Source organism: Syzygium oleosum, unplaced genomic scaffold (assembly GCF_021117445.2).
Source record: "Syzygium oleosum isolate NSW1041296 unplaced genomic scaffold, Sole_v2.1 Sole_v2.36, whole genome shotgun sequence".
NCBI classification, from domain to species: domain Eukaryota; kingdom Viridiplantae; phylum Streptophyta; class Magnoliopsida; order Myrtales; family Myrtaceae; genus Syzygium; species Syzygium oleosum.
In genome coordinates this window covers 1,521,574-1,545,980 of record NW_026607520.1, presented here as the reverse complement: position 1 = coordinate 1,545,980, position 24,407 = coordinate 1,521,574, and the positions used below count along the sequence as shown (strand labels likewise).

General features: G+C 40.2%; 2 protein-coding genes across 2 annotated transcripts; both read right to left on the bottom strand.

Moving 5' to 3' along the window:
* Positions 1-4,084: 4,084 nt before the first annotated feature.
* On the bottom strand, positions 4,085-9,442 carry LOC115680415 (peptidyl-prolyl cis-trans isomerase FKBP43-like). The gene is made up of 9 exons (XM_056305268.1): positions 9,310-9,442; positions 8,997-9,064; positions 8,658-8,884; positions 8,294-8,424; positions 6,733-7,066; positions 6,333-6,437; positions 5,475-5,789; positions 5,075-5,179; positions 4,085-4,381 (listed from the first exon to the last, which is right to left on the bottom strand). The coding sequence occupies exons 1-9, from the start codon at positions 9,410-9,412 to the stop codon at positions 4,276-4,278; spliced, it is 1,494 nt and encodes a 497-aa protein (XP_056161243.1). The 5' UTR covers positions 9,413-9,442; the 3' UTR covers positions 4,085-4,275.
* Positions 9,443-12,545: 3,103 nt separating this feature from the next.
* Positions 12,546-16,798, bottom strand: LOC115680393 (splicing factor U2af large subunit B-like). Its single transcript, XM_056305249.1, has 8 exons — positions 16,377-16,798; positions 15,798-16,040; positions 15,587-15,699; positions 15,013-15,459; positions 14,565-14,700; positions 14,250-14,317; positions 13,521-13,724; positions 12,546-12,578 (listed from the first exon to the last, which is right to left on the bottom strand). Exons 2-8 carry the CDS (start codon positions 15,856-15,858, stop codon positions 12,546-12,548), a joined length of 1,062 nt encoding a protein of 353 aa, XP_056161224.1. The 5' UTR covers positions 15,859-16,040; positions 16,377-16,798.
* Positions 16,799-24,407: the final 7,609 nt, after the last annotated feature.

The window sequence follows — 24,407 nt, the reverse complement described above, 5'->3', positions numbered from 1 at the left end:
CACGTGTTTGTCTTCGAGTGGCAATGATGCATCGTAGACGGAACCTCTTCATGAGCGTCTACGGACTGCCTGTGATTCAGCCAATAGTGTTCATCCGTGAGATATGCTAATTACATTGCTATCTAAAGCATCTAAGGACAAATAATAATCTTCTATACATCCTCACAGGTAAATATCATCTGATCTAATATCTATCTAGTAGAACAATATTGTGTTCTGTACTCATCGCAAAATCATTTCCTACTCTTACCATTCCACTTGTAATTATACAATACAATAGCAATTGTGCATAACTTATTAAACTTTCCTATAAGTATGGATTTAGATATATCCCAAGTTTTCTCAAACTCTAATACAAGGTCGATTGTAACAGGGTAGGGTCCAGATTCCAGAAATTGAGAATCGATTATAACAGGGTAGGTTCCAAACCTAGAACCTACCTACCTTGTAGCCGATCTGTGACATCCTGAAATTTGCCCATTTGGGATTTATAAAATGAGTGATTTTATGAACGTACTTGTAGCTAGGTCTCGCTCGGAATTGGTCATTCCTGGGATACTAACCATTAGGGAAGGGCTAATTAGGGATTTAAATTCGTGCAACTAAAGAAATTCGGTCGTGAACTGACTTTCGACCATAGAATCGTCGAGGTGACATTTTGAGCCAATGTAGGCCGATTTTAGGATAGTTATGGGCCAGTTCGTCATTGTCATACGAGTGGATCACGGATGATTCCGTTTGACCACGAGGTGAGTTGACGAACGATCCAGAACCTATACCGAACAATCGCGCGCGTTGGAACTAGCGATCGATCCTCGCGATTACATTGACAACCGAGGTCGTCACGATCCGAACGAACTTGCACGTGACTTGATTTAGTAACAGTCATGGGTCGAATATGCGAATTTCCCCAAAAGCCGCCCATTAGTTCGAGACACGCTCAAGTTATGTTATTTAAAATTCAGTTATTAAATTAGAGACCAATTTGGGCATGGAAAATTTAGGAAGTCACGACAGGACATTTGGACGACGTTGTTATTAGCATGTTCAGTCTTGGACTTTCTCGGATCCTTCAGAAAAATTCAATTTTGGCGAGAAATGAGGAAAGTGACCGTTTTGCCTCTAAGACTTTTTAAAGGGTTAGTTTATGAGGCAAGGGCGTTTTGGTCATTTTTCCCCCAAAGTTGGAAAAGACACAATACCCTTGGATATTTTAAAGTAAGATTCGATCCGAGCCGTTGATTTCAAGATTAGATCGAATCTCGACCGTTGGATTAAAAAGGTTAGAGAGGGGCATTTTGGTCATTTTTGCATTTGGGTCAAAACTTGGTCACCAAGATTGACCAAGCCTTATCTCTCTCTCTCTTCTCTCTCCCCATTCGGCCCCCCCTCACCCACCGAGAGCCCCCCCCCTCCGATCACACTCTCCCTCCCCTCGCCGAGCCGCCGCTCGCCGGTCACCGCCCGACTGAATCGCCACCGCTCACCACCGCCGCTTGCCGTCACCACCGCCGAGCCGGGCCGCCGCGCCGATCGCCACCCCGTTCTACTCTAGCCGAGTTAGTCTAGAGTCCGGTAAGTCGCAATCTAACCCTTGCCTAGGACATCGGGTATTATCGGACTCGTTTAGACGCGGTTTAGGGTAGTTTAGGGTTGATTAGGGTGTTGATCGTGATTGTTGGTGGCTGATCGTGGCTATTAGTGGCTGTTGCGTGTTGGATTAGACGTCTGGGAATGAGTTTTGGCGGTTGAAATTCGGTAGAAGTCAATTGGGGTTCGAATCCGGGAGGTTTGGTGTGATTCTCGGATTCGCAGTTACTGTACCCATCCGGTTTGCTGTTTTTGTGGAAAATTTTTTGGGCCGAATTTGAGGAAGTTTTCTTCATAAAAGTTGCTCCTAACATCTTGAAGTATGACATAATTTAATTTGGAAATTTTGGAAGTCATTTGAGGCCATTCGGAAGTCTATCTTTGGACCGAATTCAGTCTGCCGGATTTACTGTTCACCCAACCTTCTGGTCTTTCCGATTTTCTATAAATTTTTCTAGACCTATTTTGAAAATATTTACTTCACAAAATTGGGAACATTTGTGACTATGACATATAAAAATTTCAAGGCTTTCCAAAGTGAGTTGGGTACTGGATGAGATGCATTTTTATGGTCAGGCGGCCTGACCGGACGGGTTGATTTGCATCTGACTTCAAGTGACAAAAAAGGTGTTTAAAGTTGGAACTGGGTTTCGAGTTCTTCACGGAAAATGTTTATCAAGATGTTTTACGCAACATATCCAAATTTCATAATTTTTTGGAGTTCATTTACTATTTATTTGAATGGGATTTCGGTCACTATGTAAACTGCCCAATTTTACCCCGATTCTTTGGATGTTCGTTTTTATGTTGCGGAATGGTGGGGGTGTCGAGGTTGAATAGTTGCTGCCCTTGTGATGGGAATTGATCCTGAATGTGTGTTTGTATGTGGATGGTGTGTTTGTAAAGTGGTTGAAGTTGTTGGTTGATTTTTGAATGATTGTTGGGCTGAATATTGAGTGGCCGTGTGCCCTGTGTGTGTGGCCGTGAGGTGTGTGGTGTGATTGCAAGATGAGCTCACGTGTCAAGCATGTGTGATTGTGTGGTGTTTGTGTGGCAAGGATGTGCATTTGCGAAGTGAGTGTGAGGCGTGAGATTGTGTGTGGCCGTGTGTATGTGTGGCCGTGTGATACATGTGAAATGAGTGGAACGAAGGTACGGGAATGTAGGATTGGTTGGAAAAGTGATACCCTGAGGCGTGTTCGTTTACACGGGACGATGCCGTCCCTGACGAGGTGACGATGCGCGGCCCGACGGGGTGACAATGCCTGACGAGGTCAGAAGACCGTTGGCCTGATGCGTTTTACGCGGGCGCGGTAAAGAAGGAAAGTTGAGAATGTAGGATTCCGTCCTGAGGCGTGTTCGTTTACGCGGGACGATGCCGTCCCTGACGAGGTGACGATGCTCGGCCCGACGGGGTGACGATGCCTGACGAGGTCAGAAGACCGTTGGCCTGATGCGTTTTACGCGGTCGCAGTAGTGGTGGAAAAGTTGAGAGTGAGCTGGATTTGGTTTGACGCGTGAAGATGGTGAAAGTTGACGCATGGCGTGAGTTAGTGTGTGAGTGTGGTTTGCCTCGTGTGATATGGTGCTGGATGAGTATGGATATAAACGAATTGGCTGTATTATTGTTTGACATGCATGGATGTGCATGATGGATCCCAGGTAGGATCGCATGTGATTATTAGTACGATTGTGTGGACGTTGTTGGTGTGTTACTTGATTCGGTGTCTGGACTTGTCTGGAATACGTGGTAGCCTAGATAAGGGTTAGGTTGTGTACTTATTGAGAAGTGTCTCATGGTTATATCAACCAAACCATTGTAGATCACCCGCCCGAGCCATGAACCTTATGCCGCCGCCGCTGCAGCGTATTTGGGATTGTTATGCATACTTATCATGATGTGGTAGAATTCCCGATCGAGATTGAGGCCGATTTGGAGTCGTCGGATGAAGCTGTGCCTGATGAGGATTCGGATGAGGATTCCGAAGAGAGTGAGTAAGAGCGGACGCCATCTAGAGGGCGTAGGGATTAGTTTTGGAACTGAGGAAGAGTCTGGAAGTGTTCCATTTTGGTGTAGCGTTACCCAGGCTACTAATCTTTTGTGATATCGGTGGTTTGCAGTTTAGTAGTTCAATGTGTATATTTTGCTTTGTGGTTTATAAATTGGCGGTTGTGGCATAAGTTTATGTTGTAAATTGATATTGTGCTTAAATTGAGGTATAGTATATGATTTGGTGGTTTGGCAATTTATTCTCCCTAGCACCCCAGGTAAATTATTATTTGGGTGTTTGATGTTTCCGCCGCGATTAAACTTTGATGGGTTCTTTTTGGGTCGGCGACGTTTCCTGGGACGTCACACTAATTCGACTTAAGAGGGATGTCGCGTACTTCAGGGTTTCGGGGCGTGACACGATCACCCCTAATATATAGTTAAACTCAGAAAATCTATGATTCTTACAAAATCTAATAACATCAGCCATGCATCACATCATCATATAGAACATAAATAAGAATAATAATGACGAATGTGTAGTCCAAAATCCTCATAAGTCATCTCACAATTATAAGCTGATTTCAAGTAGAAAGTTCGAACTTAAAGGTGACTTTGGTCTTGCAAACAAATCACAAAAAAGAGCAGTTGCTTCTTTCCCATCATCTTTCTCTAAGGATGGAGAGAGAGAGATTTCACATTCTTCTTTCTTCCCCATTTGGCAGTTTGCTCTTCCTTTTCTTCCTTTTGGATTTCTTGCAATTCTCTCCGCTCGAAACTTGCTCTTCAACAGCAGAACTCCTGTTCATCACAGAGAAGAAAATCCCAAATTTAGAGAAGCTACTTTAAGTACAATTTTCCCTCATTACAAGGATTGTTTAACCACTTTCACGAGCGTCGACCTAACCAACCGGTGCTTGACAAGTGAATTAATACAAATCGGTTCATAAATGCAAGTAGAATGGTCATTGCTCAACAATTATTCTTCGGGTATTCACACTTAAACTATCTGCTTTGACAAGCCGTAACAATTAGAGTTCTAAGATCCTTTCTCATTTATTAAAAAAAAACTAGAAGAGGCCGAGGGTAAATATGTCTGAGTAATAGCTATTTTAAGATGTACCAATTGTGTTCGAAACAGTCTTAAAAAAAATCAAGGGGTCTTTCCAAATATATTATTCAAAAGGAAAAATTTTAAACATTTTTTGAGGGCTTTAAAAGCAAAATCATATTGTGAGATGCTAGTACTTGAATCTTTCAACATATACATATGCACGGAGTCATTGACGGGAATAAAAGGTAGGAAGGGGCCTCCTACAAATGGAGTTTTTTCATTATTTTGAGTGGGGTCCAAACTCTTGTTGCTACATCACGTCTAAAGATTACACCTGGGACACCCAGCTATATGATCAATGCATTCAACCAAGTACCATTACATATGTGAGTTTGGTTTATGAAAGACCGTTAAGAACATGAAAACATAAAGGTACTCACTTCAGAGTTGGATAATCGGCTTTTGGTTCTTTATCTTCCTGCCACGCTTGATTTTGCATCTCTTCCTCCATGAACTGCAATTTCCTCTTTATTTCCTTCCCAGAGCTGATTCCAATGTATTAAGATGTTAGATCAAATCATGTGCTTCCACATGTATGTAAACATTTTGTCTGAAGGAAGGCCTTTTACTTTGTTGAGTAACTAAAACATAAGTTCCATGTCTCACTTTAGTCAAGAGTCCATTCCTTAACCATTTATCTTTGGTCATCTGATACAGTACACGACCTATTCAAACTGAGATAAGTGCGAGGCTGAAGCATTTCCAGCATATAAATGACTTCTTCTCATAAAAAAAGTAAAATAGGTAACACTTTGTTAAGTCTCCAATTCAGTCAATTACCTTCCAGGTTCACCCTCAACGACAGAAGGAGACAACCTTTCAGATGATTTCACGGCAGTGCTTCCATCTTGCTTTTGCTTCTTCTCGGCAACATCTAGTGGTGTTTCAATGACTACATCTGGGATCTTTGTCTCCGAGTCCTTCGCAGCAAACTTTTTCTCAAGTGGAGAAGATACAGAGAAATCTTCACCATCGGGTTCTGACGACCGGGCCTCAGGATTCTGATGTGGCAAGCTATCGTCCTTCTTTTTCTTCTTTTTGGACTTCTTGCAATTCTCTCCGCTTGGAACTTGCTCAACTTCAACAGCAGAACTCCTACTCATCACAGATAAGAAAAACCCAGGTAAAGTTCAATTTTTCCTCGTTATAAGGATTGTTTAACCACTGTCATTAGTGTCTAGTCAACCGACCAGTGCTTGCCATTATACTTAATACAAATTGTTTGCAAATGCAAGTAGAAAGGTCATCGCTCAACATTTACTCTTGAAGTATTCATGCTTAGCTATCTGCAACAAGCCATAACAATAAGAGTTCCAAGACAAAAAATTCTGAAGTTTGCTTGAAGGCTTCAAGCACAATCATTTTGAAAAATTTCTAGTACTTCAATCTTTCATCATATACATATGTGTGGAGTCACTGACATGAATTAAAGGTAGAAAGGGGTGACCTACAAATGGTGGTCTTTCATTATTTCAAGTGGGGTCCAACTCTTGTTGCTACATCACGTCAAAAGATTACATGTGGAATGAACCCTAGGACACCCAGCTATAGGATCAATGCATTCATCCAAGCACCATTATATATGCGAGTCTGGATAATGAGAGGTCAAAAAGAACGTAATGACATAAAGGTACTCACTTCTGACTCGGATCATCAGCTTTTGGCTCCTTATCTTCCTGCCATGCTTGATTCTGCGTCTCTCCCTCCACGATATGCAATTTACTCTTCATTTTCTTTGCAGTGCTGATTCCATTGTATCGAGATGTCAGATGAAATCATACGCATCCATGTGTACCTGATTTTATAATGTTTATAGGGAGGCCCTCTGCTTTAGTTGAGTAACTAAAACATTAGTTCCATGTCTCACAATAGTCAAGAGTCCATTCCTTAACCACTTATCTTCGGTTAGACATTACACAACCTATTCAAACTGAGATTAGTGCGAACACGAAGCATTTCCAGCAAATCAATGAATTCTCTTCTTGTGGAAGAAGTAAAACAGGTAATATATTGTTATGTCTCTAATTTAATCAATTACCTTCCAGGTTCACCGCCAACAACAGTAGGAGACAAACTTTCAGTTGATTTCACGGCGGTGCTTCCATCTTGCTTTCGCTTCTTCTTGACAAAATCTAGTGGTGTTTCCATGACTACAACTGGGGCATTTATTTCTGACTCCTTCGCAGAAGACTTTTTCTTAAGTAGAGAGGATACAAAGAAATCTTCCTCGTCGGATTCTAGCAACAGGGCCTCGGAATTCTGTTGTGGCAAGCTATTGACCTTATCAGATTCGCCCTTTTCATGCTTTTTCCTAAGTCGTTGACGATGGTCTTTTCCCTTCCTTGCTTTCTTGTGGTTTGGTTTCTCCTTCTCTGTCGTTAAAAATTCACATTGTAAACACGCCATATAAACATTCTCCTAAACTGAAGATGCAAAACTGGGCAGAATAAGAGCAACCAACATATATGTACTTGTCCATGTAATGCCATCATATGAATATAGGAAGGAAAATCAACTTAAAATTTCAAAGTCAAGAATGCTAAGAACTATAAAACATAATCTGGCATGATGCAAGATCATACAACATTAATAAATCCATAACAAACAGAATAATACAATATGACAACTCCATCATGGTGAAGGCCAAAAATAAAAAGCACCAATGACATCACATGAATACAAGAAGGAGAAGCAATTTCACATTTCAAAGTGAAGAATGATATCAGTTACATAAGATTATCTGGCAATCATGAAAATAAAAGCAGAATCCTCCGACATCATATTCTTTTTCTATGGTCATCACATAATCATACAAATTGCTCAAACATCATATTCTTTTTCTATGGTTACACAACTAGTATATTTTGTTTGTGAAAGTTGATACTACATTATCAATAAAGTAATCCAAATAAAAAAAAATGCTGGCAGCGAAGTTTTTAAAGGTCAATTTCTTTATACTTCATCATCAATAATCTTTCTTTCTAAAAGATAAAAGCAACAATTTATTGGATATTGCCTTTTGCCTCCAGAAACGAGTTACTAGAGGTTTTTGACTGGTCCTACTTCGATGCAGGATGCAAGCAACTCATCAGAAGATTTTGATGCAACAATCTTTAGCAGTAAAAATAGACTAGACTCAGTGCACGAATTTCACATTTCATTTTACAAATGCATGGCTGGACTACTGGTACATAGTGACCCAAAATGCAAATTATTCAAAGGTTTCATTGAATCTGAAAAAAGTGAAAGATTAGTAATATATGCTGTTGTAATTGCTTGTAGGTGTTACTGATATCAAGCAAAAAGAGTTTAAGCAATGTCAAGAATTGAACGAAGCATTAAACCAACTCCAAGGATTTTAGATGTGTAATTTAACAAAGCAAAATGGTCTATTGCATTGTTGTGACATCGACAGCTAATCACAATAGATTCCGAATTGTTTTTTTTATACAGAATCTAATTGAGTTCTCAAAATCGAGAATTTCTTTTCCTTTAGAAATAAAGAATGAAGAGCTGTGCATACATAATTTTCCAAGTAGAAGCTCATCGACAAGCTTATCATGAGAAATAAGAAAAGAACATTGTTAAACTACGAATACCTGATTTATTCGGAATAGGAGAAGGTGGAAGGAATTCAACATCACCATCATTGATAAAGCTATCTTCATACTGGTCGTCGTCCTCAGAAATATCTGTCTCTGTGTCCGCAATATCTTCTCCGTAGGACTCTCTAATAATCATTATAAAGGAATGGAACTCTAGAATGAAGCTTCTATATTTAGTGTATAAAACAGTTTAAGTCCCTTCGGACACTGATTTGTACTTCTTGACCTTTTCAGCTCACCCCAACATGTATAATGTTTGCATGGATAAAATGATGTAATGGAACCCAACCCATCATCTTATACAATTAAAAAACAAAAGTATATGAGAAACGACATGTAATAACTCAACCAAGGATACAAGTCATCAACAAATTCTCGACCTCTTCCCAGGTAGTAACCTGTGAGGTGAACACTGCGAACACCGAGAACAGAAAAAATGACTTGATGGGATTCCTCAAATTCCAAATTTATCTGAGCAGATTCTTCTTTTCCTGGAAACAAGGAGCATATAAATACAGGACTCGCATCGCCCACATTACATTGGACCGTGCTCTTGTTGGTGGCAACACCAATCCCGAGTGTCGCCTGCCCAAAATTTCGCATATCCACTTAGAAGGAAAAGCAATAAAAACCTGATGAAATCTGGACATTTCCATGTTGCAATGAACCAAAATCAAAGAACAGAGAAGGGTCTTACCTGGGAGATGTGAAGCCTCGATCCATTTGGCTCGTGATTATAAGGCTTGCCAGGTTTCACTTCAATCCCTACTCAATCAGTGGAGAAACAGAGCAAACGATATCATCACTCTCATGAAATAAAATAACAAACAAGTCGTATCAAATTCACAGGTAAAAGAATGTGCAAAAGAGAATCAGAATCGACCCCAAAAAACCATTTTCTTGTAACGAAAATGAAGGGGAAAAAGCTAGACAAACTGAATCAGAACGGACTGCATGCATTTTAAGAGAGAGAGAGAGAGAGAGAGAGAGAGAGAGAGACGGATGATTACCAGAAGCAATGATGGTGCCTCCACAAGTTCCAACCTGTGGCGTGCTAAGCGAGGAACATCCATATGAGAAGCGAAAGCATGACTCTTGAAAACTGCAGAGCATTTATCTCCTCCGCAGCATCCCGATTCTCTTCGCGCTTCTTTTGTCCAACGAGAAGGAGCGCCGTTTTAAGTCGTGACTCTGCGTATGACAGACTTAACTTTAGAAAATTCCATATTGCCCCCCTTTATTGATCACTAATCCCCCAAAGTTACCCTATAATGTTTTTATGTCGCAAATAGCTTCCCCCATTTAGGGTGTGCAACCGGACCGAACCACCCGAAAAATAGGTCCGGTAACCGGTTCCTATTTGAACTGGTATGGGAATCGGTTCCATTTTTTGGGAACTGATTGGAACCGTTCCGGTTTCCAATTCCAAGTGAAGACCCATCCGGGCCGGTTTTAGAACCGATTTTTAGCTTGTGTTAAAAAAAAAACATAGATCATAGTATTACTATATTTTAAATTGTTGCTTTTGATGGATAGTAATTTTTATTGCTCATCTTAGGGATTGTTGCTTATGGCGGATAGTGATTTTTATTATTCATCTTTTACTTTGAATTGTACTAATATTATTTTGCTGGAAAAAATGAAACCAGATAAAGGAACAAAAGAAAAATAGGTTCTCGAGTATACTTTGAATCGGACCAGAAAAATAAGATAGGTTCCAAAACAGGTTCCTAGAAAAACATGGTAGATTCCAGATTCCAAAAATTGAAAATTAGTTATAATAGAGTTGGTTCTAGGTTTCAAACCTGTAACCTACCTACCTTGGAACCGATCACCTCTCCCCCCCGTTGAACAAAACTTTGAGAAGAGGCACGTACCCGCCCAAAAGACCCAAAAACCAATTTTACCCAATCCGAATAGACTATGAAAAGTAAACAATATCCATGTTTCAAATAAACAAATTCCAAAGAAATCGAAGTTTTTGGTCATTCACATTCGACTCAACTAATCGAAAGAGTGTCCAATTTGTTTTGTTGCTATTCATCTACGGAGTGATATTGAATCGATGCACGTGCAATCACATTTTGATTACAATGTATAGCAAACTTAACCATGCTTGCTTGTAAGTGGAAAATTTAAAATGGGGAACTTTCCAAATTTGAAATATCAATTATAGAATGTGGTAAAATTGAAAAGTCCTGTCTAATGTGTTGCCCTAATATGTGAGAAACTACCCTTGTAATTGATATGTTTATCTCAAAAAATTAATATCTTTCGATTTTAAAATTGAAAATGAAAGCGTCTTGAAAACTTCTTACGCATCGAATTAAATTTCAAACCAAAATGTACCATTTAAATTCAATTCTCAAGTATCCTCTTTGGTGCTTGACTCACTCTTTGCGTGGACTATTTGCCATGTCTACCGTTTGGATATTTTAACGTACATAACTAAAACGGTATCCAAAAAAAAAAAGATTTAAAAAAGAAAATGGAGACAGTCGAGAGAGAGTGAACAATTACGAAATAATTAAATCTAAGTGATAAACTTAATGGTTATTTCATCCTTGTATTTTACTATCAAATTTTCTTTTTATTGTGCATTACTTTTATAGTGAAAACCTTCTAACTTTCACTTCCTGGACATTAATAAAGTGTACTGATAAATTTAATGATGGACATTCAAACTTGAAAGTACATCAACAAGTACATTTTTTTTTGTATAAAAAAGGGTTACAGTCGAATAAAAAAAATGAATGTCGAGAATTTACTATCCCTAATTTATCCCATAATAAAACACCAAATAACTCTTGAGTAAGCAGTAAAAGGAACTAGGACCCAAAACCTTGTCAATATCAAGATTAACAAAGAACACCATCAAGGTGCAAACTCATTAAAAAATCCTTTGTAGAAAGAAGTCGAGTACATTAGTAAGCAGAAGAAAAAGAAAACGAAGTCTATATAAAAACGAATGGGAATAACATAAATGGTGGAATGAAAACACCATTTAGACGGCGGAAATATCTGTCTTTTGTATTTATGACAAAATACTAAAGGCATTTAGACAATATTTTTATGAGAACAATCTTTCCATTTGTGATTTTGCAATATGTAGCAACTTTTGTATTTTTATGACAATGAACACTCATATATTTTTAATGAGAACACTTATCCACTCGAGTACAATAATAAGAACACCCTTATATTTTTATGACAATATTTGCCTTTTGTGTTTGCAATAAATAGCAACTTTCACCCTATCCATTTGTGATTTTAATTAATTAGTTCTCTTAATGCTATTTTTGTTAATTCAACAAATTAGAGTGTTATAGCCATTTAGAGGGCAGAAATAGCGTGAGCCCAAATTAAAGATTTCCTTTTAAAGAAATATGTGTTAATTGCATATTAAAAAATGTCAATGGCTTTTTCCTTTATATTTGCTCTGATTTGGATAATAATATTAATTTGTATACAACAAGATTGTGAATGAATGATTAATACGTGAATAAAATGCGATTCCCTAATTGAATCAATTACATATAAGTTCCAAACTAGAGGAATGTTATGGTAAAGCTTTGTTTAAAAACAATGGTGGTAGAAAGTAACGTGCGACGTGAAGGACATGATCATTTGTGGGTTTTTACACATATCCTTTTTATTTTATTATATTATGTAGGGATGAAGATGTTTTTGGCTCAACATCCTTTGTCCTGTTCCACTAGAACCCTTGTCTTTTCTTGGGTTGTAGTGCATATAGCATGTGATGTAGCTCGAGTAGAAAGTATTGATTCATTTCTAAGGCAAGGATCTAGGATTAGTGCCAATTAATAAGTTGGAACAACTTCGTAAGTGTGGTCTATTTTCGATTTGTAAATCTAAAGGATTCAATTTGGGCAAGTTTCAAATCCAAAAAAGGAAAATTTGTTGGAATTAGTGAAACTCTTTTGATCAAAAGTGTAAGGTGCGAAAAACAACCGTTTATGATTCTTTGATAGAAATAAATGAGAAAAAGGGGCATGTTGCCGCCATTTAGAAAAGATAAAAAATCACTGAAGTAATATCTAAACCCAATGATTCAAGGCAAAACTAAAATATCTTGGAATAAGGAAATATTTCACATTCGCATAACCTTCGTAATCTCAAGAAAGTAGGTTTTTTAGCTATGGGCCTAGAAAAAGAAAAATTGGGATAGGATCCTATAGGATCTCCCTCCTTTAAAATCGGACGAGAAAGTTTCCTTTCATCTTGCTCAAGTAGTTACACCAAATAAGGTATACACGATCTATAAGAATAGAAAAAAAGATTATGATATTTCGATTTAGGGAATTGTAAAAAAAAAAAAAGGAAAGAGATAAAGATTATGTAGAAGTGGAAGATGAAAATGGTCTAGCTTACAATGATGAGAATATAAACATGAAAATTTGCAGAAGTATCCCTATTGAATTAGCGATATTTCGCACTACAAAAAAAGTTGGTTTTTGCGACGAATTTTGCCACGAAAAATTTGGCAAAATTCGTTGCTAAACTAATTTGCGACGAAATTAGCGACGGAAAAAAATTCGTCGCTAATAGGCCGTCGCAAAATTTTGCGACGAAAAAAAATTCGTCGTAAAATTCGTCGCTAATTATTCGTGGCAAAATTCGTGGCTAATTTGCCACGAAACAAAATTCGTCGCTAATTATTCGTGGCAAAATTCGTGACTAATTTGCCACGAATTGTATTCGTGGCAAAATTCGTCGCTAATTTGCCACGAACTTTATTCGTGGCAAAATTCGTCGCTATTTTTTTAAAAACTTTTTTTTGTTGGTCGCGAAATTGCGACAAAATATTTTCGTGGCAAAAATCGTTCTTAATTATTCGTGGCAAAATTTATCGCTAATTTGCGATGAACACATTTCGTGGCAAAATTCATGGCTAATTTGTCACCAATTTTTTTTTTTTGTCAATTTTTTGCAACGAACTTATTCGTGGCAAAATTCATGGGTAATTTAAATTACCCACCAAAATGAATGTATTTCATTTTCTTATTCGATTTTAAATGTAATTTAAAGCAAAATTAATTTCTAGAATTTGTATTTAACATTGATTAAGCACTTAATAACATCAAAATATTATAATAATATGAAAATGAAATATATTCAGCTACATTTTCCATGTACTTGAACATATAGCTCAATGTCATCAAACTATTATAATAATATGAAAATGAATACATTCATCTACATTTTTCATGTACTTGAACATTAGCTCAACGTACTTAAACATCCTTGGCAAATCTCCCCCTCCGCATATCAACACATAGCTCAATGTACTTGAACATAATCCTCTCAAGGGTATTTTGCCATGCTCGGGATCTCTTCGAGGTAATAAGATCGTGAAGTTCTTGCAGAGCATCTTGCTTCTTCTAGGATCCATGCAGAGCATTTTCTGGAATCCAGCAATTGCATCAGTGATAAGAATGCTGGATTGGCAATTTAATATCACTTCATACATTTCATTACATTGGTTCAGGGCACCAAAGGAGACATGATCTCGACCCTCATCTACAATTTTCAGTAGAGGATGGTCCATTACCAAGGATTGGCCACAAAGCACTACAATTATTAATTTGCGGTCAGGTCTTTTATGGCAACAAAGCACTACATTATCAACCCCCAAATCCATCATTTCCTAAGTCTTGCACAGTAGGCACATTGGCCACAGAGGATAGAAAAGAATCAGAGACAACGAATCATAATATAACAGATAATTTGCAACTTATGATGGGAGAGTATTGTAACATGGTAGCAGCCAACACCCCTTACCCCCTCCTCCAAACGTCATAAAAAAACCAAAAGCAGAAAGACACATGAGCACCCATGTATTTCCAACACCCAGAGGGAGAAAAATGAAGACAAACGCAGATACCCAGGGAGGCAGAAGAGCATTGCCCATAGCAGGTGGTAGAATTACCTTTCCAACACCTGCGGAAGGTTCTCCATCTGGTCTGGGACGAGGTATGGCCACATTCACCAAATTACCTGCAAAACAAGTATCATTAGAACGAAGAAAAGAGCTTAGATTTTGAAATCTAGGTGAAGATATAAGGCTTTGGAAACTTCTTTCTGAATGTTAGGCCCGATTCTTTAAGCAGAATGTGGAACAAGAAAAGGCTGTAAAATAGAGATACAGCACAAAGAAAGAACAAAAATATTAATATACTTTTGGCGAGTCAAAAACCTCAAAATAAGAGCAGAAATTAACAAGAACTATATAGACAGTTCTTACCAAATTTTCCGCCTTCTTGTCTCATATCCTCCAATATATCTTCATACTCCCCATCATCTTTAAGCTCATCCTCAGTAACTACTTGTGTTAGACATACCACTTTAGTAGCAAGTGCACCAAGTTGATACATAAGCTTCTGCAAAAGTTAAAAAGCCTTGGTAATTTAGACTTGAGGACATAATCGTAACAAGACAAATTAAAAAGAAGAAACCAATGTCACACATTCAATGAACCACATCTCAGTTAAAGTTCCAACTCACAGATGCAAAATAAAATAAAAGCGGAGATGACGCTGACAAAAACTACTACGAATATACTCGAGAATATGTCAACAATGCTGCTATAATTCACGGAACTGAAATTGCAAGAATTAGCCAAAAAATTGAAATTGTAGAAAAACTTGACCATGCAAAAGGACTCCTCAACGATGAATGTAAAAACCTTTCACCTGCAGAGCTATCTGCTGCTGTGCATGCAACAAAACACTCTCCTGTTCAGGTTTTGGTTGGTTTGCACCCTGGTTAGCACGCCTAACAGTGAGAGTCTTGTCGCCCATTTTAATGCCATCGAGAGCTGCACAAGCTATATCCGTGACTGAGAGATCTTGATAAATGCAAAAAGCATAGCCTTTGGAATTTCCAGTCTCCCTGTCTTTCACTAGATCAAAACCCCTAAGAGGACCAAAAGATTCCAGCAGCTCCCTCACTTGCACTTCTGTAAAGTAATATGGTAATCCACCCACAAAAATGCGATCAGGACCTTCAAGCCCACCAGCAGAACCCGGGGTTAAACCAACCGCACCAAGATTTAGGTTAGGATTAGGTTGGCTAGGACCAAGAGTTGCTGCAAGGGAGGGGTTGTAATCACTGGACCTCCTCACCTTCACAGGCGCTCCCTGCACAAAAATTCAAACTAGTTAACGTTTTGTCAATGTTGTAGATATATGAATGTCCTCGAAAAAAGGGGGCAGATCCACCGCAAGAAAAAATGTAGAATTATGTTAAAAATGTAATTGAACTTACCTCAAAGATAATGCCATCTAAGGCCATTGCATTGCTTGCCTCCTCAACAGATCTCATTTCCACAAAAGCAAACTTCTTTTCATGGTTTATGTAAACATTGACAACAGCATCCCCTGTGCACATAAAAACAAAAGATGAAAATCAATACCATAATAGAAATGTGAACTAAAATAGTTATTAACTCAAGGGCTTAAAATTAAAGTCCTCCTACCTGGACCTGCAGTATTTCCTCCAATAGCAGCCATAACCTGGCTAAAAAAGGTCGCAAGCATCTATCCAACGAAAGCTTCACAAAAATTAACACATGAAGCACTACCTTCTGCAAGTGAAGTCTGAGTGTTCTTGAGCATCTATCCAACGATTGCTTTGTCCTCTCCATTTTCTTCCTTTTCCCCAGAAAAAAAAAAGGAAGAACACCCAAGAAAGAACTCACGCCGATTCGAGCCTCGCCCCGCTATTCACAACAGCATAAAAAAAGGTCCAAAATTGCACGTCTATTCTCAAATTGGAGAACTGGGTCATTCATCAAACACTTGCAAAGCACCCTATCCTGACCCATTTACCCTATAAACTCACAAACATCATCTCCATTTCTCGATCAAGACTATACCCAATTCTAACGAAACAAGAGCAACGACAACCATTACAATAATCCGACGATATATCTATCAGTTGACACACGAACATACTCGAGAACTTCAATAAGAAGGTCACAAAATCAGAGTAGACGGAACGTACAAATCTCGGAATGGGACCGACGGAACGTATTAATCTCGGAATGGGAACGTACCAATCTCGGAATGGCTGGAAACTATTGAGGCCCTCCTCCCACAGGTAGCCGTCCCTCTCGACGGTGGTGATGTTGCCGCCGATGCGGTCCCTGGCCTCGGTGACGACCACGTCGGGGGCCCTGTCGCGGTGCTTCGTGGTGAGCGTCTAGGCGATGCAAAGCCCGCTGATCCCGCCCCCGACCACCACGCAATCAACCAGTCCCCCGCCGGCGGCCCTCGGCTGGGAGATCGCGGGGCCCTCGGCGACGGAGCACCTGATCCCGGCGGGCGCGCGGGAGGGCTTGTGGGAGCGGAACGGGCGGATGGCGACGGAGGAGGAGGCGACGGCGGCAGTGGCTGTGAGGGTGGCCATCATGGCTGGTGGAGGGGAGGAGGGAGCGACGGAGAGGTGTTTGGCGGAAGGGGGGATCCGAGGAATAACAGAGAGAGAGAGAGAAAAATTGGGGTGAGGGCGGGCAAATTTGAGAGAGGGCGGGGAGCAAAATTAGGGAATTTTGCCACGGACAGAAGAGTTCGTCGCTAAACAAAGCCACGGACATAAAAAAATGAATTGTGGGTATTTTTATGAAATTCGTGGCTAAAATCCGTGGCAATTTGCCACGGATAATTGCCACGGATTTTAGCCACGAATTTCATAAAAATGCCCACAATTCATTTTTTTTATTAAATTCGTGGCTAAAATTCGTGGTAAAAATGCCCACAATTTCTTTTTTTTATGAAATTCGTGGCTAAAATCCGTGGCAAATCCGTAGGCATGTGTATGGGCATTTTTCATGAAATTCGTGGCTAAAATCCGTGGCAAATTTGCCACGGATTTTAGCCACGAATTTCATAAAAATGCCCACAATTCATTTTTTTTTATGAAATTCGTGGCTAAACTCCGTGGCAAATTTGCCACGGATTTTAGCCACGAATTTTAAAAAAATGCCCACAATTCATTTTTTTATGAAATTCGTGGCTAAAATCCATGGCAAATTTGCCACGGATTTTAGCCACGAATTTCATAAAAAAATGCTCATACACATGCCTACGTCCATTTTTTATGAAATTCGTGGCTAAAATCCGTGGCAAATTTGCCACGGATTTTAGCCACGAATTTTAAAAAAATGCCCATACACATGCCTACGTCCATTTTTTTATGAAATTCATGGCTAAAATCTGTGGCAAATTTGCCACGGATTTTAGCCACGAATTTCATAAAAAATGCCCGCAATTCATTTTTTTTTCAAATGTTAAATCCGTGCAAATTTGCCATGAATTTCATTTCTACTAGCCCACACACGCCTAATTCATTTTTTTTCTCGACAATAACGTGTCAGTAACAATAATAGCAATAATAATAATCAACAATAACAACAACAATAATAATAATAACAATAACAACAACAACAATACTAATAATTACGACAACAACAATAATAATAAATATGTGACATCCCGAATTTCGGCTCATTTTTGGGATTTATAAAACGTATAATTCGTCAGTGCGCTTATAATAGAATCTCGCCAGGGAACTGATCACTCTCGGGTTCTTGTTTTTAAAATAGAGATTTTGCTAGAATCGCACTCGATGGAATTTTGCCGTTATTTAGACCCCAAACTTGGCAGTCGATTTTCAGGAGTTTCGGTACGAAATAAATTGGACGATGTCGATATTAGTGTGGCCAGCGTTGAGATTGTCAGGAATAATGGAAAAAGGGGAGTTTTTGACCGGGTGCGAGTTTGGACCAGTAGACCTCCCTCGTGGTAGTTGATTTAATTAACTTGGCTTTTGTCCCTTATTATATTCTAGGACTAATTTGGACCGTCGGAACGTTGTCGGTTTTAATTATGGGCCGTTGAATTGCATTATTTATTTGATTGAACATTTAAATTTATTTCCCCCTCTCTCTCTCCCCATCTGCCGCGTCGAACACCCCTGCCCGCACGTTTTCGTCTCCCCTCGTGCGCTTGCCCTCTCCCCCTTTTTCTCTCTCTCTCTCTCTCTCTCTCTCTTTCCTCTGCGCGCCCCACTTGCCGCGCACGTTTCTCCCTGCTTGCGTCCCATCTGCCCATACCCATGCAGACCAAACCCCCCTTGACACTCTCTCTCCTCTCTCCTTCTTCTTCCCTTTTCTTTCTTCTCCTTCTTCCTCTTCTCTCTTCCCCGACGGTTCTGCTTCGTTTCTGTTCTGCTCGCCCGACCGTACGCCGCGTGACCGCCCTTCTGCCTCCAGCCACGTCGCCGTCGCCACCGTCGCCCCGACTGAGCCGCGCCGCCGTCTGTCGCCGCGACCGCCCGTCGCCGGCCTCGCGCCGCGAGGCGCGCGAGCGTGGCTCATCGCCGCGACCGCCGCGACACGGCTGCCGCCGGCCGCCCGCGGCCTGCCCTCCGTCGCCTGGCCACCGTGAAGTCGCCGCGCCGCCTTCGGCTGCCGTGAGACCAGTTTCCCCCTGTCTCTCTCCTCCCCGGTCTCTCCCCTGTTTCGGTTCCGACGAACCAAGCCATCCCGTCGTTGCTGCCCGCCGGCCAGCTCGCCCGTCGCCAGCCCGTCCGGCCAGCCGCCACCGGTCCGCACCCCCCTCAGCCTCCATCTCCCTCTCTTCCGCTCCCCCTCTCCTTCTCGGCCGCTCAAGGACCTCGCCGGAGGAGCTCCGCCGCCACCGTTACTATTCCGGCCCGGATCCACCACCTCGCCCAGCCGTCCAGCCGTCCCACCTCTCTCTCTCTCTCTGGCCGTGTCCATCTAGGCCGTGGAATCGCCTAGACCGTCGTCGCCGCTCGCACCGTTCGCCGGAGCCGCCGCCGCCGCCGTTACTGTTTCGGCGCGGGACCGCCGCTGTCTAGCCGCCGTTGACACTTGCTCAGCCCTATTTGGAGCCTAGGAATCCAAGTGAGTACAACCCTAAACCCTAATTAGGCTAATTTACATTTCTAGACGGGTTTTAGGGGTTAATTAGGGTAATTAGGGGTTAACGTGCGAAGGACATTAGGGGCTGATATTGTGGCTGATTTGGTGGTTTAGCGGGATTATTGTAATGAGGTTTAGCGGCTTGGAATGTGCTGTGTGATGGCTGGAAGTATCGGATTGAATCGGCCCGAGTTCGGGTCAAGTTCGGGTTCAATTGTGGGTTATAGAGCGCGCCTAGTTTGATCCTCGTGGTGGCTGATTATGTGGAGAAATTGGGAGTTTAGGGTGATGATTTAAATGTGATATGATGGCCTAGAATGGGCTGATCGGTGGCTGTTTATTGTGGATTCGATTCGGGCCATTATGTGGATTAAATGGGCGCAATTCGTGGGCTGCGAGTTAGGCTGGTAATGTGGTGATTATGAGAGCCTAACGTGATGATTTAAATATGACTTGATAGTCTAGAGTGGGCTGATGGTCGGCTGTTCATTGGGGAAATTAATTTAGGCGATTATGTGGATTTGGCGGATGTGATTTGTGGACCGCATGGTGGCTGTCTTCATGGTGATTCTTGTGGCTTAATGTGGTGATCTGGAAGTGATTTAGTGGCCTAAGGTGATCTGGTTGGTGACCGATTAGTGTAGGCTCGATTGGACTATTATGTTGATTAATCGTGGTCTAAATGCGGACTATAATGGGTACAACAATCGGGCCGTGTAGTGGCTGTTTATGTGGTGGATTTGGGAAGCCTAATGTGATGATTTGGAAGTGGATTGGAGGCCTAGAGGGGACTGGTTAGTGGCTGTCCATAGTGGAATTTATCGGGCCTTGTTCGGCGAAACTGAGGATTAATTGTGAATTGGCCGTGTGTGCTTGATTTGTCCATTAAGCGGCTGATTATTTATGGCTTGGTAGTGGTTACGTGATGCCAGGATTGAGTACTTATGTGGCCGAGAAAGGATATGCTTGGTGGACCTTAGACTTGTGCAAGTTTAATGGCTTAATTGCGTGATTTTCGTGTGCCGATGATGTACCATGGCTGATTTGAATTAATTGATTGATTGGACTTCTGATTCATTGAATTGAGCATATTGTGTTGTGAATTGAATAATTGGCGTTGTGCAATTGAATGCTCATTGTGAAATTCGTGAGTGCCCAAGTGTGAACTTCATGGCCATGGGTGTGCATCTCGAGCATTGGCATGGCATTTGCATATATGAGTGTGCACGAATGACATGAGTGTGTGATCACGTAAAATGCCCTGATGCGTTTTACGCGGGGTTCATATAACAATTGGTGTTTATGAATGGTGATCACATAAAGCCCTGATGCGTTTTACGCGGGGTAGTGAACCCGTCCTGAGGCGTGTTACGCGGGACGATGCCCGGATTACCGGAAGATGACCAACCTGATGCGTTTACGCGGGTTATGTGTCATGAGCCTGATGCGTTTTACGCGAGCCGGAGATCGATCTCGAAGTGATGGACCTGATGCGTTTAACGCGGGTCGGAGGAGAAATTGATAATTGCAAGTGTGCTGGAGTGCAAGCGTGCAAAAATGCATTGATGAGGCGTGAGCACGCGTATGAGCACGAGCATAAGCATGACATGCGTTGTGACCAAGTGATGTGTGCATGTGCTGTGATTGGGTCCTGTGTTTTATTCTTGAATTGTAAGTGCCTAACTTGTAGGGCAAGGTGAGTATTGGATTTGGGCCCGAGGGCCTAAGTTAATTAGAGTTTGATTGGTGTGTTGATTAGTGCTCGTCAGGAGGTGCATGTTAGCCTAGCTTAGGTTTAGGGAACCTACTCGCTGAGATTTATTCTCACTGTTGTTGAAACCCCACTTTTCAGACCCCCAGCCTTGAGGATGGCAGGCGTACCGATACGTTTTGAGAGGAGCCCCGGCTAGATATAGCGCTTGACCGCCGAGCCACGTACCCCCTTTTTGACGTTGGTGGATGTTGACCCATTTTGGCTTTTATATGTTTATTATGTTGTAATAGACATTGTAAATCCCCGTTATTAGTGCAAGTTGTATTTATGGTATTACCGCTATCCTTGGTCATGTGGTTTTAATTTGTACGGGTGTTTGTTTGCTTCCGCTTGTGCATTGTTCTCTGTTTTGGGTTTCGGGTCGGCGACGCGTCCTGAGACGTCGCACTGAATCGACCTCGGTAGGGTTGTCGCGTGCCATAGGGTTCGGGGCGTGACAAAATATGACAACAACAATAAACTCTTGTCATAATAATAATTACGACATAATTAGTAAAAAGTCTCAAAAATCTAAATCGTCATCTTCACCTTCGTCTTCATCTTGATCTTCATCTTCTTCTTGAACATCATCGTCGTCATCGTCGTCGTCATCGTCATCATCATCATATTCCTCAGTTTGAACCGTGTTACAAACTTCCTCTTGTTGATATGCTGTATCCTTCCAGTGTTCCTCGATTTTTCTTCGTGCTTTGATTTTAGATACAGCCAATCAATCAGTTTTGTCACGTTTCAAACTAGGATATGATGCATAATATACTTGAATTGCTTGTTGTGCCAACACAAATGGTTCATATTTCATATACATTTTCTTGTAATTTATTTCAACTAAATTAAACTTCGTATGCACCTTCATTCCTTTGACGGGGTCGAACCACATGCACTTAAATAACACAACCCGCATTAATGGTCCGGGGTACTCTATCTCCATGATTTCATCCAACAAGCCATAAAAATCATCTTTTGAACTGCAACCATTGGATGACCGAACACACACACCACTATTCATTGTGGCTTTTCCCATTCAATATTCTTGAGTGTGAAAATTATACCCGTTTATGAAATATGCTGGCCAAGTTCGTACTCTTGACTTTAGACCCCATGACAGATAATATAGCAATCTTTGCTCTTCAACTTGATCATGATTACTGTGAACCTAAGGTCACACACGCAAAGTCAATAATATATATTTAAATGATGTATAAAATATTAATAACTTGATTTTAGTCCATAGGCAACTTACATATGTTTTGAACCATGCTGCAAATTGTTCATCGCACAAACGGTCCAACTCATTTGGTGGTAGTTCATACATTGAAGTTTGAAAAATCCTATTAACAATTTACATTTATATATTAGTAAATATTTGACACGCAATACATATATTAGCGACGAATTTATTTTTCGTTGCAAATTACGTCGCAAAATTAGCGACGAAAAAAAATAAGTCACTAACTTCGTCGCAAATTAGCAATGAATACTTTTTCGTCGCAAATTCCGTTGCAAATTAGCGACGAATTTTTTTTCGTGGCAAATTCCGTCGCAAATTAGCGACGACATTTTTTTCCGTCGCAAATTAGCAACGGAAAAAAAATTCGTCGATAATTTCGTCGCAAATTTGCGACGAATTTTTTTTCGTGGCAAATTCCGTCGCAAATTAGCGACGACTTTTTTTTTCGTCGCAAATTAGCAACGGAAAAAAAATTCGTCGCTAATTTCGTCGCAAATTAGCCACGAATTTTTTTTGTGGCAAATTCCGTCGCAAATTAGCCATGGATTTTTTTCCGTCGCAAAATTCGTCGGAAATTAGAGACGAAAAATTATTCGTCGCTAATTTGCGACGAAAAAAAAATTCGTTGCAAATTCCGTCTCTAATTAGCGACGAAAAATTATTCGTCGCTAATTTCCGTGGCTAAATCCTTGTTTTTTTGTAGTGTCGGAGCAAAAAAAACATAGCGATATTCGCCACGTACCTCTTTTGACATGAATTTATAATTTTATATCGATATATATATATATATATATATATATATATATATATATATGCGCTTACTACTAACTTAACTGATGACGTCATAAGAAGGCATAAAATGACATGAATTTCCATGGTGCTGTGAGTTGCACAAAATTCACTATGAATATCATACCTATATATGGACAAAATCATCATTTACGATAATGAAGATGATTGGCAAGTAATCAATTAATGCATTAGAATACAAAATAATTGCCTTGTATTTAATATATCACTCATGTTTTCTTACAACAATTTAAATTTTGATAAAAGGGGTTTAAATCTCTATACACTAGCAAATATACATAGCGTCGCCTGTATGGACATTTGAAAATTTTAGAAAATAAAGATATTTTTTGCATGTAGTAAACATGACATGTAGCAAAATTACGATCTTGCTATGCTTCTTGCCATGTTTCATTGTACTTTAGCTTTTAATTTGTAATTTTTTAGTGTTCAACATTAAACACTACAAACTTTTAGCATTTTATATAATGTTCTAATAATTAAAAATAATTTGAAATGCTTAATATAGAAAAAACCCAACGAAAGCATTATGTAGTCAAATCTACTATAAAGTTACATGCACCATGAAACAATTTCTTCAACGTTTTAAATCTACTCAATCGGCCATGTCGGCAAGCCGCTCACTAATGTTCTTCCACGGTTCCACGACTATCACATAGGTACAACTATTAAAAACTTTGTCAATTGTGCTTATATATCATGGTCATAAGAATGGTTCAATCCTGCAAGTGCATTTCACCTATTTGTCCTTATAATAAACAATCAAATTGTCATAAATTCTGAAATTTAATGTTATTTTGTCGAGTTGATTTTTCTCTAAATTACTAATTCTCCTCATCGATTATCAAATTAATCTTAGATAACCTTTAGAGAAATTTTCGAAGAGACCAACCAATGCATGCATATGTACTCATAAATTTAGTATGATATCTAGAATTCTTTAATTTTAGCAGGGGTTATTATGAATCTTCGTCCTCGCTTGGATACGACTCTTCAATGCTGCCGTTCTCTCTTTTTCTTGCTTGTCAATAGTAAACATTCTGCGGGGACACCTAGAAGAGAGCCTCGTCTGTCTGCATTTAGTTTTACTTCGCCCTCTCGCTCCCAATAGAGGTAAACGATGAGTCACCATAAGTATGACATGGAGTTGACCTGTCGAATTTGATTTTGTTTGCATCAGTCGAGGGGTTGAGGATTCCCCATGAATTGAAACGTTGTGCAATCTTTGCATTTTAAGGAAGCGTTAAGGATCTTCCTCATTTTTTGTGTTTCTTTTTCCTTCTGTTGACGTCGGCCATGGAAGATTGCTGCGATCTCCGGTTGCGCT